This window comes from Phalacrocorax aristotelis, chromosome 8, assembly GCF_949628215.1.
Source record: "Phalacrocorax aristotelis chromosome 8, bGulAri2.1, whole genome shotgun sequence".
Taxonomy (NCBI): Eukaryota; Metazoa; Chordata; class Aves; order Suliformes; family Phalacrocoracidae; genus Phalacrocorax; species Phalacrocorax aristotelis.
In genome coordinates this window covers 20,949,792-20,962,775 of record NC_134283.1, presented here as the reverse complement: position 1 = coordinate 20,962,775, position 12,984 = coordinate 20,949,792, and the positions used below count along the sequence as shown (strand labels likewise).

Below are 12,984 nucleotides of genomic sequence, written 5' to 3'. Positions count from 1 at the left end.
CTATTTTGAAATCCCCAAATGGACATTTTTTCCAATAAATCTTTTTCAAGGTTCTAAAATAAAACATCATAATCTATACTGCCTGCATATGCGTAACAATTTGTTTCCCATGTCATTTCAGGTCTCACCTATTTCTTGTTCCTAAAGGCAATTTGATAATTAGCTCACATTTTATGAGTCCATATTTTGGAGGAATTAATGATGTCTGTTGTAGATTCAATTTATGAGAGAGCTTAAAAGGCAGTCTAGCAATAACTGAAATCAGCTGCATCTTTTACATTCACACTCAATCAATTTTTTTTTAATGTGTGAGATGACAGTTGCAAGTATCCCTCTACCTGAAAGATGCTGCGTTAGTATTACAGAAAACAGAGCAGTATCAATATTTGTAACAATGACTAAGTACTATTACCATCTAATAACTGCTTTCTGGTTCATATAATCTTTATAACAGCAATCAATTAGTTCCATATTGTACAAATTTGAGTCATATTTCGAGGATATCTTTGACATTTTTTATCTTCTGTCAGTTTTGTGTAAGTGGTTTAAAAACAAAGAAGTTTTATATCAGGAGAAGGCGGCAGACTGATTTTGTTTGCTGCTTTGCAACGTTGTCAGTAGTTTCAGGAGGTAATAGATTTAGTGTGATTACCTCTACATGAACTTGCACAAGACCTAAACCAGGCAAAAGCCAAACAAAGAGCTGAAACAAAGATAATTAAAGAGTTGAGATTATCAGGCTCCTTCAGATTATGACCTGCAAAGGACCATTTGTTTTCCTATGGTGCTGTGTAGTTTGGAAATTAAGTCTAATGTAGTTCTCTCCCATACACGCAATTAAAAAGCCAACTCTTAACAAAAAAGACTTTCTTTACTCACTGTTGTCCAAACACAATGTAAGGAATATCTGGATATAGAGGAAGGCAGCAGCCACTTTGTATGCTGATTGTCTCTGTGACAATGAAAGCAAAAAAACCCCTCCTCTGTAAAATAAGCAAGCTTTGAGAGAGGAAGCAGTATGGAAATCAGAAATGTAAGCCTTGTGGTAATAGAACTGGACCCCACCATCACATTTACAGGTGTGTTTAGGGGTAGTACAGTGCATAGTCTGCCTTTCCCATTCTTTTACAGCCTTATGATTTTTATTTGCCTGTGAGGTCTCTACCCCAGTATATATATCGAAGAAATCCACCTCTGACTCATCTGTTTGAGACTGTAGATAATAATCATGGACTGGGAGAGGGATAATCAGATTGTTTTGAGGGAGACAAAGACTATCACGCCTCCTCAACTCCATTGTCTTTCCAGACACTGACCTTCTCTTTGCCTAGCAGGGAACAGCAAAAAGGGCAGTAAAAGAACATTAAGAAGGGGCCATAGCCTGTAGTTCACTGGCTTAGACATGCTAAATCTATTAACCCGGTAGAGGAAGGCAAACAAGAAAGCCTTCCTTACGCTATCCCAGATGCATCTGCTGAACAGCAAATTGCTTACTTGCTATTATTTCCACTTTTAATGACGATTTTGAGAGATTCATTAGATGTACTTTATTGGAACCAAATTTTCAGTGTGGCTGTGCCCCTGTTGAGGGCAGGAACACGCTAATGGTTGTATTTTAGGGCTTCCCTTTTTATTTCCTCATCCACTACGGCTGGCACTCGCCACCTACTAGTCATACCCCAAAGCATCACCAGGTTTAAGGGCTTCGCCTCACTTAGGCCCGTCATTTTCGAGCAAACTCATACGTGTGTAACTTTGTCCCCCGGCATTTCACAGGAGCTCCGCGCCCCCGAGGCCCTCACCTCCCCTCGGGGACCTCGGGGTGAAGCCAGGGCCCACCTCCACCTGCAGCAGCCCCGGGGACAGGCCGCGGGCTCACGGCTCCTCCTCCAGCGAGCTCGGGGTGGGAGAAGGCGCCGTTTTCATGAGCACTAAGCCTCTTTCCCATCCTGCGCCTGAAGAAAAGCGGAAGGATGTTTCCCAGCCCGGCAAGAGGGGGCTGAAGCGGTTGCCCATACCGCACGGGGCAAAGGCTCAACACCCTTCTCATCCGCAGGGTGCGGCGCCGCTGAGGTAAACCCGGCGGGGTCGGGCAGGAGGCTGGGCCCTGCGGCGCCTCCCTCAGGCAGACGAGGCGGGAGACAACGGTGATTTCCTGCCGGGGAGGGAAGGCGACGGCAGCGGCGGGTCCGGGGCCGTGGGGCGGGGCGGAGCGGCCGCCATCACATATCGTGTGGCAACCAGCGAGCATCCCCGGGACACGCAACGGCGCGGCCGGCGGGAGCGGAGGTAACGCGGGTGGCCACGCCGCCACAGCCGGCGGGGATGTCCAGCGGGACCCCTGGGGGCCGGCACCGCGGCGAGGCACGGCCTCCTTCCCACCTTGGGGAGGCTGCCGTGGCGGTGAGCAGCCCGCCTCGGCGCCGGGGCTGCCGGCGGCGCAGCTTGAGTCGTGCGCGGAGGTTTCCGGCGCCTCTCCGCGCCGTCGCCTCCCCTGCAGCATCCGGCGCTGGTGCGTCCGGCTCCCCGGGCCGGCTGCAGGTGTGCAGGGTGGCAGTGCGACAAATGCCGTGCGTTTATTTTTTTTTTTTCAAATGGTTCCTCAGGGGCAGCACCTGCGGGTGCCTCAGCCCTGATTGCCTCGGGAGGGAAGCGGCTGCCCCGCGCCTCAGCCCTGCGGGCGCCGAGGTTGTCCAGGAAGAGTCAAATATGTCTGAACTTAGCTTATTTTTATAAGGAGAACAGGGTAACCACCGCTTGGGGGTGGGGGAGGAACGGCCACTGAGGGGCGAAATGACCCCAAATCCTCCCTCCTGTGGCGCGACCCTGAGGGCCGGTCTCCTCACGCCGTTTCTGCCGGCGACAGCCCGTCATGTCGTGCACATCCCGACTTGAGGGTGGTTTCGTGGAGCCACGTGTTTTATTTAGTTTGGCAGCAGGCGAGTATGAGAGTTGGTACTCGGGTCGGGTTTAAGCGGATGTGTTTTGATGGCGAGTGAGTGTGATTATAACTGCTCTGTTAACTAGCTATCACAGGGAACTGAAGTGGGTTTAGTAGTGCCCTCGGGAGTATGTCTTTGCTTGCTGGCATTTGGTAGTGATTTTGAATGTTTGTGTTTTTTAAGTGACATGTATTACATGCAATCTGATTAGGTGTGGCTGTAAATTATGGCTACAAAGTACACATGGTTATAGTTCTGTAGGTAAGCGTGGGCCTTTTGACATTACTTTTCGCCTTTTTGAGAGGTTTTCACTTTTGTGCCCCAGCATAAAAAATAAGAAATTATTATTATAATTATTATAAACTCTATTATCATCCCTTCTGTCTTTACCTGGGGCTTATTGTACAAATTTCACCAGAAGTTTCTCTCATTGCAGCTGCTTCACGCACTCCCAGCCTCAGCTCTGTCTAAATCAAGACTGTCTAACACAAAGTCCCTTGTGAGCTTGATTCTATTTTTTCCCTTGGAAATGTAAAAATAAATTAGAAGTGTGAAGGATATAGTGGCATGTTATTTTCCACTTGTTGCTAGCACAGTTCCCTAACTTTAAAGTGACTCGGTTTAAAATCTAGGTTAATATTATTGTGGTGGTTTTGTCTAGGATTGGTACTTGAGGAAATTTTGAAAAGTTTCTGAGGTACTGTAATGAATATCTGTTTTGTGAACTGATTGTAGGTCTTTCCCTCATTTAACATTCATAGTCCTATTCAGGATTTGTCCTAACGTGGATAGTATGTGTATTTATCAAACATCTCTTGTGCATCTGTGTCACAGGTGTGTATAGTCAGAACTTACTGCCATCACTGATACACTATCAAGTGAATACTTGTCATAGTAACTTCTCTTCCATATCCGTTTACACAATAAATACACCTTGTGCTTAAAAAAAAAGGTTGTTACAACCAATTCTATTTGATCAAAGGTTTATTTTGGTTTTTTTATAGCGCTAAAGATCGTGTGTGTATGTGAGTACAAAAGACTTGTTTGAACAGATTAGATCTTCAAACTGGGAGTTGCTTTTCTTGCAAGGGTTTCCTGCCTGCTAACTATATGTACAGTAGGGAAGTGATTCTTCTCTCACCAGAAACATGAAAAACACATAGTAGACAACTCTAAGCCTTTCCCACTTAAATGTTCAGGCTGTGATGTGCCTAAATATATACATTGCAAGGAATAGGCATTTCTGGGACTTGCAACCTTTGCTCTGTTGGTGCTTAACTCTCTGAAGACTTTCATGATGTTTGTCTGTGTAGGGCAATCTTCACTCTTACCTGAAGGGCTAATCATTGTGTTCAGAAATAGGAGTTTTACAGCTGGTATATGTGAATAGTCAAAGTATATATGTAAAGCTATGTTACCTCAAGAGCTTGTTTTATGCAGGCAAGACAACTGCAGAAGACACAGGTAAGAACACTAGAAATCTTTGCTAAGGAGCAGGTATTGTATAAGAGTATAGCAAAACATAGTAAATAAACTTTTAGCAGTTTGGTATTTCACATTGGTCATTAACCCTAACCCTAACCCTCACCCCAAGCTGAACAAATGACAGATCAGCTGCTGCCTTGCTCAGTGGGAGAGGGGATCTTGGCGGATGGTTCCTCTTTCCCTTGCCTTAAAGAGGGCCACCCTGTAATGCAGTGTTAGCACTTTGCTAAGTGCACATTAACCTTCATTAGCTCCTTTGGTACATGGCCAGCGTGCGATAGGCCTTATCAGAATATATGTTTTTGGTGAGACAATGAAATGATCCTCCAGCTTCAGGTCACTATGTCCTGGTTTTGGATCAAAGCTTTCTATATCAATGGCATTGTCATTTCAGTAAAATTCTTATGCATATCAGCAAAAAGATTCCTCACAGCTGCAACGATCAGCAAAAACAAGAGCTTGAGACTTTGTATTGCACAAGGGTGAGTGATGAGGAAATCCACGTGTTAGCTTGTGTGGAGGCATATGCCTGCGTTAGCCATAGCAGTCCTGTGGCAAGGCTGGCACCATTAGAGATCATTCTAACAGTGTTTTGAGCTGGAGTATTATAGGATTGTTGTATTTTAGAAAATATATACTATACCTCTCTGGTTCTTTTCTTCCAAGCCTGCCTTCTGTTTCCACAGAAATAATGGTCTTTTGACAGAATAATAGATTTTAATATATGTGGGGCTTTTACCAATATTGCTAATCTTGACATAGCTTCAGTTTCTCTAGTCTCTGCTCCCCCTCTTGCTTCGTAGGTTTTTTTTTTTTCTAGTCAGTCAAAGCTTCCGAGTTCAGTTCCAGTTAAGATTAAGTAAAGTGCTTGTAGGAAAAAAACTGCCAATAATTTTGTTTCTGTCGTAGAGGTGGTGTAATAAGACACACGACTCAGGCAAATAAGCAGTTCCTGTCCTGAAAGCTTTAAGGATATAAAACAAACAAGGTTAGCGAAGAAAATGAAATGCCAAATCTTGAGTAAGCTGTTGCACACACCTTTGTGCAAATCATAGTTGGGAGCAGATACCAGATGTAAAGGAGAGAAAGAAAGAGTATTGGGAGAAAAAATAAGATAGATTGAGAGGCTATTATGGCTGTTCTTTCCTGGGTAGGGTAGAGTAGGGCAAGAAACAGTCAAGGTCATCAGTAACAAAATTATATAGAACTGCAGTCACGTGCTGCTAATTGAGGTGGAGGCATTTGAACAGTGACAGCTTCTGTAGTTACAGGTAATTAAATGTACCTCTGAACTTTGGACCAGGAGGTGAATCACGGTGACTCTTAGTCCAAAACTGCCAGTGTGTGAACAAATAAGGTTTGATTTGAATGACTCAATTTGAATCAAATCAAATAATCAAAATGCCTGAGTATTCAAGCCATGTTTGTGCTTATCAACAAGGCATGCTTTGAAAGGTCTTCCAGGAAGAAATGGGAATGATGATTAGGATATGTGGAGTAAGAAATCATAAAGATGTGTAGTTATCACCAAAATTATGTTCTACATCCATGAATCAGTTAACATATACTCAGTTTTATCCTTTAGCTGGAAGGGTTGAGAGTGAACATGGCATATTTTTGAACTGGCAGTCAGATGTCATAATAATAGCTGACATTTATCCAGAGTGATTTGCCTTCTGAAATATATTTGCAACTAGTGTCCTGTCTGTGTCAACATAGAAATGAAAAGACGCAATTTGGAATGTTATTTTTACAGGTCACAAGTGTTCTTTAAATCCACTTCTTAAGGTTAAATTAGTGATGAAGACATCTGTTTTGATTGCTTGTCCTGCTGCTACACATTTATGCTTTCTGATGATTGCATCATATTTGCAATTGGTTGTTAGAATAATGCATATAATAATTTCTATAATTATAATGATAAAATAATAATTTACACAGTAATAACTGAACTTTCTCATGTAAAGCAAACCAAATAATCTTACAAGCTGATAGGCCGCATGCCTTTTTGAAGACTTAGCTCTACTACACCAATAACAGAAAATAAGCCAGTATGTGCTTGCAAATGAATTTGGCACAAGATAGATGGAAAGGTAAATAACAAGAAGAACTGGTAACAACTTGTGAGCTGAATTGGCTTTTGTTTTCCTTTGCAGTTTTGGGCACACTCATCTGTAGAAACTGTACAGATCCCTCTCTCCTAATTAGTTCAATTTTGTTGAGAGATATATCATCATAACACTCATGCCTTTTAAGTTCTGAAATAAAGTTTAGTTTCTGGAGGGTTGAAAATTTTTAGTCTAAGAGTGAAATTTGATGGCTTGTGGTGTATGTATGACACTAGATAAGTTGACTTGTGTATAAATGATAAAATATGTATTTAGTAATTAATCATCTTTAAAGTGTTTCTTTGAAGTATTGAGGGGAAAATAAATCAGCAAGCATTCCACTAAAAAGACTGAGGACCTCATTTTGCATTATTTAAAAGAACACAGTTTCTATTTTCATGTGGAAAAAGCTAGAAGATTCATGAATTGGAGATGAATGATGTAATTTGTTTCAGTAAATGATTTGTACTCCATTTCAGTAGAAGTTACATTTTTATTCATTGAAAATAGTATTTATCATTTCCACATCTTTACAACTATTCTGGTTCAGGGATGTCAAGTCAGGTTTATAATAAAGGAAGAGTATGATTATTAAGAAAAATACGCTTTTTCATGAGTAAAACCATATATGTTTGTATGTTACTAGGTGCATTGATATATATATGTAGTTTGGGTGATTGCATACTGACCTTTCAAAACCCCCATACTCAAGACCTTTTGTTCTCTTAGTTGACAAGTATATTGTTGGAATAACAAAACCATTTGTGAAATTAGTGTTACCACAAAAAAAGTGCAAAACTTTCCTCTACCCCCCACTAGATCAGCTGCTTTATTCTAATTGACCCAGACTTTTTAATTTTTCTGAGATTTTTAATCTCAGAAAAATCTTAATTTTTCTCTAATTTTTAATGAGAGGCAGGGCAAATGAATGGTAGTGCATTCTGGTAATTACGTAGGGCCTATATTTTATGCAGCTGATAGCCTAGTAATCGAAGGTACATTTGCAATTTAAACTGGTTCCTTGAATAGATTCTTTCTTACTTGAATTTATATAAAATGGGCCTTATTCAGAATTACTGCTGGTTACCAGTATATTCTTGTGCTAATAAATGTTATTAGCACTAACTTGCTTTTGGAAGGCATGGGAGAATTTCCTGGAGGCTTGAGGAAAAGGTGGGTCTTTTTGAGATGGTCTATTCGGAAGCAGAGGAAAATGCTTATTTAATGTCTGTGTTCTTAGGTACTGTTAAATAGAGTTGCTAATGGAGGAATTTGGATTGAAACTACTATGGTTTTTTTCATGTACAGCCTGCACTCTTGGATAACTCCAAGAAATGAGGCAGTGGGAACTGGGAACAGTTTTGTGGAGGGGGGAGAGAGTGAACTGTAGTACCAGTTAAAAGTCAAAAGTTGAATCAAGGGGATTCTGGAGTAAGTATCTCTTCATACTGCCCTTGGCAAGAGTCCACACTGCATTAATAAAATTGCAACCGTCTTACTAGATCACTCATAACTTAAATGTGTAAGTACAATAACTCGATTAATTTTTTTAGTACTGCAATAAATCTGTGTTCATGCTTAGATCTTCCAGCTTGGTCTTCCAGCACTTTCTTTTCTGTATCACCTCACTTCTAACTGTTCTTTCTTCCTTCTCAACATTGGAATCTCTCAATTCTGTCATTTGTACCTTTTTTGTTGTTTTTTTTTTGTTTTGTTTTTTGTTCCCCTAAAGGTAGAATTTCCTTTCTTGGCTTAAGTTATAGGTATTTCTCTCTTGCTCTGTGTGTGTTGGTTTTTATGTTTTAACTATGCATGGATTTACCTTTGTGTAAGAACATGTATGAAGTAACAAAAGGGAATTTCTCAATTTATATTTGTAAATCATAGGGTAAAAAGGTAGCAAGAAGATTTGGCAAGAAAGTCCTGGGATAAAAAATTTTATAATGATTTCAGCTGTCTATATTTTATTTTAGATTGTTCTTTGGAGTTGTGGAGAATTCACAGTCTTTCCACAATGGGAGAAAGGACAGACTGTACGAAGTCGCATGGTTCACTGGCTGAATACAGCCCCGTCAATAAATCAGACAGGACAGATCCAAGTGACAGCTGTGAAATGCAGGATGGAAACCAAAATACAATGCAACTGAAGAAAGAAATATCTTTGATCAATGGGATAAGCCTTATAGTAGGCAACATGATTGGTTCAGGTATCTTTGTCTCTCCCAAAGGAGTTCTCATCTACAGCAAATCTTATGGGTTGTCTCTAATAATTTGGGCAATCGGAGGGATTTTTTCAGTCTTTGGAGCTCTCTGCTATGCTGAACTTGGAACCACTATTACGAAGTCAGGAGCCAGCTACGCATATATCTTGGAGTCTTTTGGGAGCTTCATCGCTTTTATTCGTTTGTGGACCTCGCTCCTAATTGTTGAGCCAACTAGTCAGGCAATTATTGCCATCACCTTTGCGAACTACATAGTTCAACCTTTCTTCCCTTCTTGTGATCCTCCATATTTGGCTTGCCGTCTCATAGCAGCTGCTTGTGAGTGTAAGTATTTCTTGAAATTTACTATAGTAATTTTTTATCCAGGGTTAAGCTTTTGTCAAAACAAATCCTACCAAGTCCCAGAGTTGTCGCATACTGAATCTCCAACCATTTGAGTTACAGTGAGGAAAAGAACAATTCCTAGCACATGAGTAATTTGCAGGTATTCAGTCAGTGAATTACCATTTTCTCATTCAGAGTCAGAACAAGGTATTTAACTCTTCCAAGATTACTTACATGGGAAAAATGGGAGAAAAGGGTGGTTTTTTTCCCCTCAGAGACGTATATTAAATCAAACCTCAAGATACTGCTGTAATTTATTTTACAATAGCTTCTCAATGTAGACATGCTTAAGTGATTACTTTGGTAGGGTTTCAAAAGATCATTCATTCAAGATTATTCTCTGTGCTCATGATTAACAGTAAAATCAAAAAGTTGTACCTGTTGTAAAGGTTTTTTTGAAAAGCAGAAATTTTGTGTGCACATAAAACATCCAAGTGTGTTTAATCAGGTAGCTAGCTCTGTTAGTGAATGTGAACAGCTGTCCACGTGCTTCAGATCAGGACTGTTCAGCTGTATCAAGAGAATGAAACTGTATGATTGTACTGTGTGTGTCTTGATTTTAGGTATTTCCTAGTAAAAGTGTTTATATACATATTTTACATTTCCAGTAAACAGTGATAATGTATTTCAGAAAGTCTGTGTGGCAGTCCTTTGTCATGTACTGATCATCATCATTGCCATGTGCTGTGGAGTCTGCCATTGCTATTGACCTGATGCTTTTACCATAAAGCTAGTACAGAATTTGGCTTTTTTACTGCCAAAAATATGCTACAGGGAGGAGATGTGCTGCTCCTAGCTGGTTCCTTTTTGAGGCAACAGGGAATCTGTTGAAATAACTCTACTGTTCTTTATTACAGTTGTCTGTGGAGGACTAGGAGAGGGGAAAGACAGAGCAACAGTGTGTGTGCTTCAAATATTTGACTTCCATAACTAGTTGTGAATGTTATAGCTTCCCCTTCTGTTTTTGTAAGTTAATTTGGTACTGTTGGGAAAGCACTAATGTGCTAGTCCAGTTTATGGGAAGAATAATCACAAACTTCTTCCAAAAAATTTGTCAGCTTACTCGCTTCTGTTCCCTATGTCTCCTTCCTCCCTTCCAAATGTGTGTCCACATTTTCTTGTTACAACTTCAGGAAAGAAATGAAGGACGTGTAATGTCGTATTCACATCCCTTAAACAAATACTGTCCCAGGACATCCTGGTGCAGATTCAGGAGTGTGTGGGAATCTGCTCTTCCATTTAAGGTATCTCACATCTGAGGGGAGTTAGTCCTTATAAAAAAGCAGTTTATCAAAAAGCAAGAAACTAAGACAAAATGATTCAGTTAAAATGATTACATAGTAGATGTAGAAAGGCAAGGTGATGTTCTCTACACTTGCTGTGAAGAGAGGGGATTTAGAACCTTTTTCTTCAGTGCAGTCACGTGAGAGCAAGATCACTCTCACGTAAGTGGAACAACTTACTTTAATGGTCCATTTTATGGTTTAATTGCTTGTTCTGCCCTGCTCAAGGGGTCAGTGCAGAGACTCTCACCCCTGCTCTACGACATCATTCAGCTGTTCCTGTTAAAACCTACACTTGTCTCTGGCCTGGCAGGGCTGATGTTGTGTGTCATATCCATTAGTCTTGATATGGTTAATACTTTTTAATGAAGTTGCTGGGAGTGGAATTCTGAACATTAATTAGGTACAGATTGTATGTGAGAATGGGTGGGTTTGCTGTGGTGTTTCTTTTTGTGCTTTTTTTTTTTTTAACTGTAGTAACAACACTAGATCTAGCGTGAGATCAGTCTTGGTGTTATACAGCATTATTTTGTCAATCATCTTGGCAATGGGGGTGGCATCTGGTGCTACAGAACTAAATTTGACAGTTCTCAGGAACTTTAAGTAGCTCAACAATAATTAACATGAGGAATATATAAGAAAATAATTTTAGTGAAAGAAAGAGGGAGGGGATGTGGTTTATTCAGATTCCTGATTATCTTTTCTTTTATTCTTTTTTTCTTTTAAGACAAAAGGGGCAGAGTAGCATTTCATCTGAAGTAGAGACCAAGCCCAAGCTCACTGAAATAGGAAGTTAATAAAAATTACTCCCAATATAAATTGCTTAAAAAAATTAATGGTCAAAATAAACCCTGTGAGCAGTACTCTATAGATAATACCAACCATTAACACTGAAGAGCAGAGACCAAGCAGGGCTGTTTTTTTCCTGAGGGCTCTTTGGGAGCTGCTGCAGCCCTGACTTTTGAAATTTGATACAACTGTTTTTTCCCCCTCATCTTGCCAAGCTGAGTGGAATCTCGTTCAGCTATCCCACTTGGCCAGACTGTCTAGTGTACTAGTGCCATGCTTTTGAGATCATTACCTTTCTTTTGTTATCTCTTTAAAATTATTACATTTTTGCTTGGTAGCTGTGCTAAGTACATTTTTATCTTAATAGTATCACTTTATTCTTGGATTATGGGAAAGGAAATAATTTACCACATCTTTTCATTTAATTTTGATTTGCACTACCTTACTCCTTAAACAATCAATTTTAGTTTTTATTTATATGCGTATATAAAATACATAATACAAGAAAATTGTCTGGAGAAAAAAGTACAATAGAATAAGAAAAATATGCGCTGAATTGGTATTTTGTTCAATAAAGAATACTATTCTATATTCAGCATTTGAGTTCAGGCAGAAATTGTCTGGCTTTCCACTTGCGGGAAAAAGTAGTAAATGAAAAAGTAAAACATTGAGAGAACAACAGCTTGAAAAGTGTTTATTGGGGAAGTTGATCATATGAGTAAGTTTGGTCAGACACTGTTACTAAAATATTTGTGAAATCTGAAAGTCATGCTTCCAAGTTCCATTACAATCTTGTGAAATAAGTCTGACACTGACTTATTTTGGGGTAGAGGGAGGAATATATACAGAACACTCATTACTTACTACCAGTTCTTAAAAATCCAGATTAATGTTACATTAGCTATAAAGCATATGTTATTTGTTCAGATCTGTTCTAAACTCACTTAGTAATACAGTTTAATGCACCTGGAAAAGAGTATTGAATCGCCTGTGACCATATTCAGTATTGCAAATACTCTATGGATGTTGAACTCATCCTCAGACTAACAAGAAAGGGGAAAAAACTTTTCACACACTATTTTAATATGTTTGCCGAAAGGAATTGCTAGATAATCTTTCATATATCAGAACAATATTGATACACTGAAATTAATTATATAATGGTTTCTTTAGCTTCAGGATAGTTGCAGAGTGCAGCCAATGAGGGGTAATGTTAGGAAAATGGACATGTAATCAGAGAAGGGGAAGGTCTTTCCTTCCATCTTTTGAAACAGTGTGCTTAGAACATATGTTTCCTACTGTTTTGTTTAAACTGGTGTGTTTTCAGTACCAGCGTATTTTGCTTAGTTTAAGTTTTAGTATAACAGGTAAGTGCATATTTAGGTTATAATTTAAAATCTTTTAGAAATGAATTAAACTGAATATTGTTCAAATAGACTTTTCATTTTTCTTCCCCTCCCCCAGGTCTTCTAACATTTATAAATTGTGCCTACGTTAAATGGGGAACACGGGTGCAGGATGTATTTACTTATGCTAAAGTCACTGCTCTTATTGTCATCATCATAACCGGACTTGTTAAAATATGCCAGGGTAAGCTTATAAATTAAAGCAAAGGTTTGTATTTATCAGTTAAACTGAGTAACTGGTCTAAAGACTCTAAAATACCTCTGTATGTGTTATCAAATCCCTCAATACAAGCATAATATAGCCATTTAGAAAACGCCAATAATATCAATGTTAGGCATTGTCATGATACTATATCATGAGAAGC

General features: G+C 39.5%; 1 protein-coding gene across 3 annotated transcripts in view; it reads left to right on the top strand.

Annotated features, from left to right (window-relative positions):
- The first annotated feature begins 1,873 nt into the window (after positions 1 to 1,873).
- Positions 1,874 to 12,984, top strand: part of SLC7A6 (solute carrier family 7 member 6) — a 30,971-nt gene continuing 19,860 nt past the window's right edge. Inside the window, exons 1-3 of one of the 3 annotated variants that reach the window (XM_075101689.1) lie at positions 1,874 to 2,073; positions 8,509 to 9,081; positions 12,678 to 12,803. In XM_075101689.1, the coding sequence (XP_074957790.1) occupies positions 8,550 to 9,081; positions 12,678 to 12,803 (658 nt within the window). In that variant the 5' untranslated portion in view covers positions 1,874 to 2,073; positions 8,509 to 8,549. Of the gene's footprint in view, positions 2,074 to 2,133; positions 2,290 to 2,973; positions 2,996 to 8,508; positions 9,082 to 12,677; positions 12,804 to 12,984 lie in introns of those variants that run through there. The other 2 variants (XM_075101688.1, XM_075101686.1) reach the window with 2 other exon arrangements.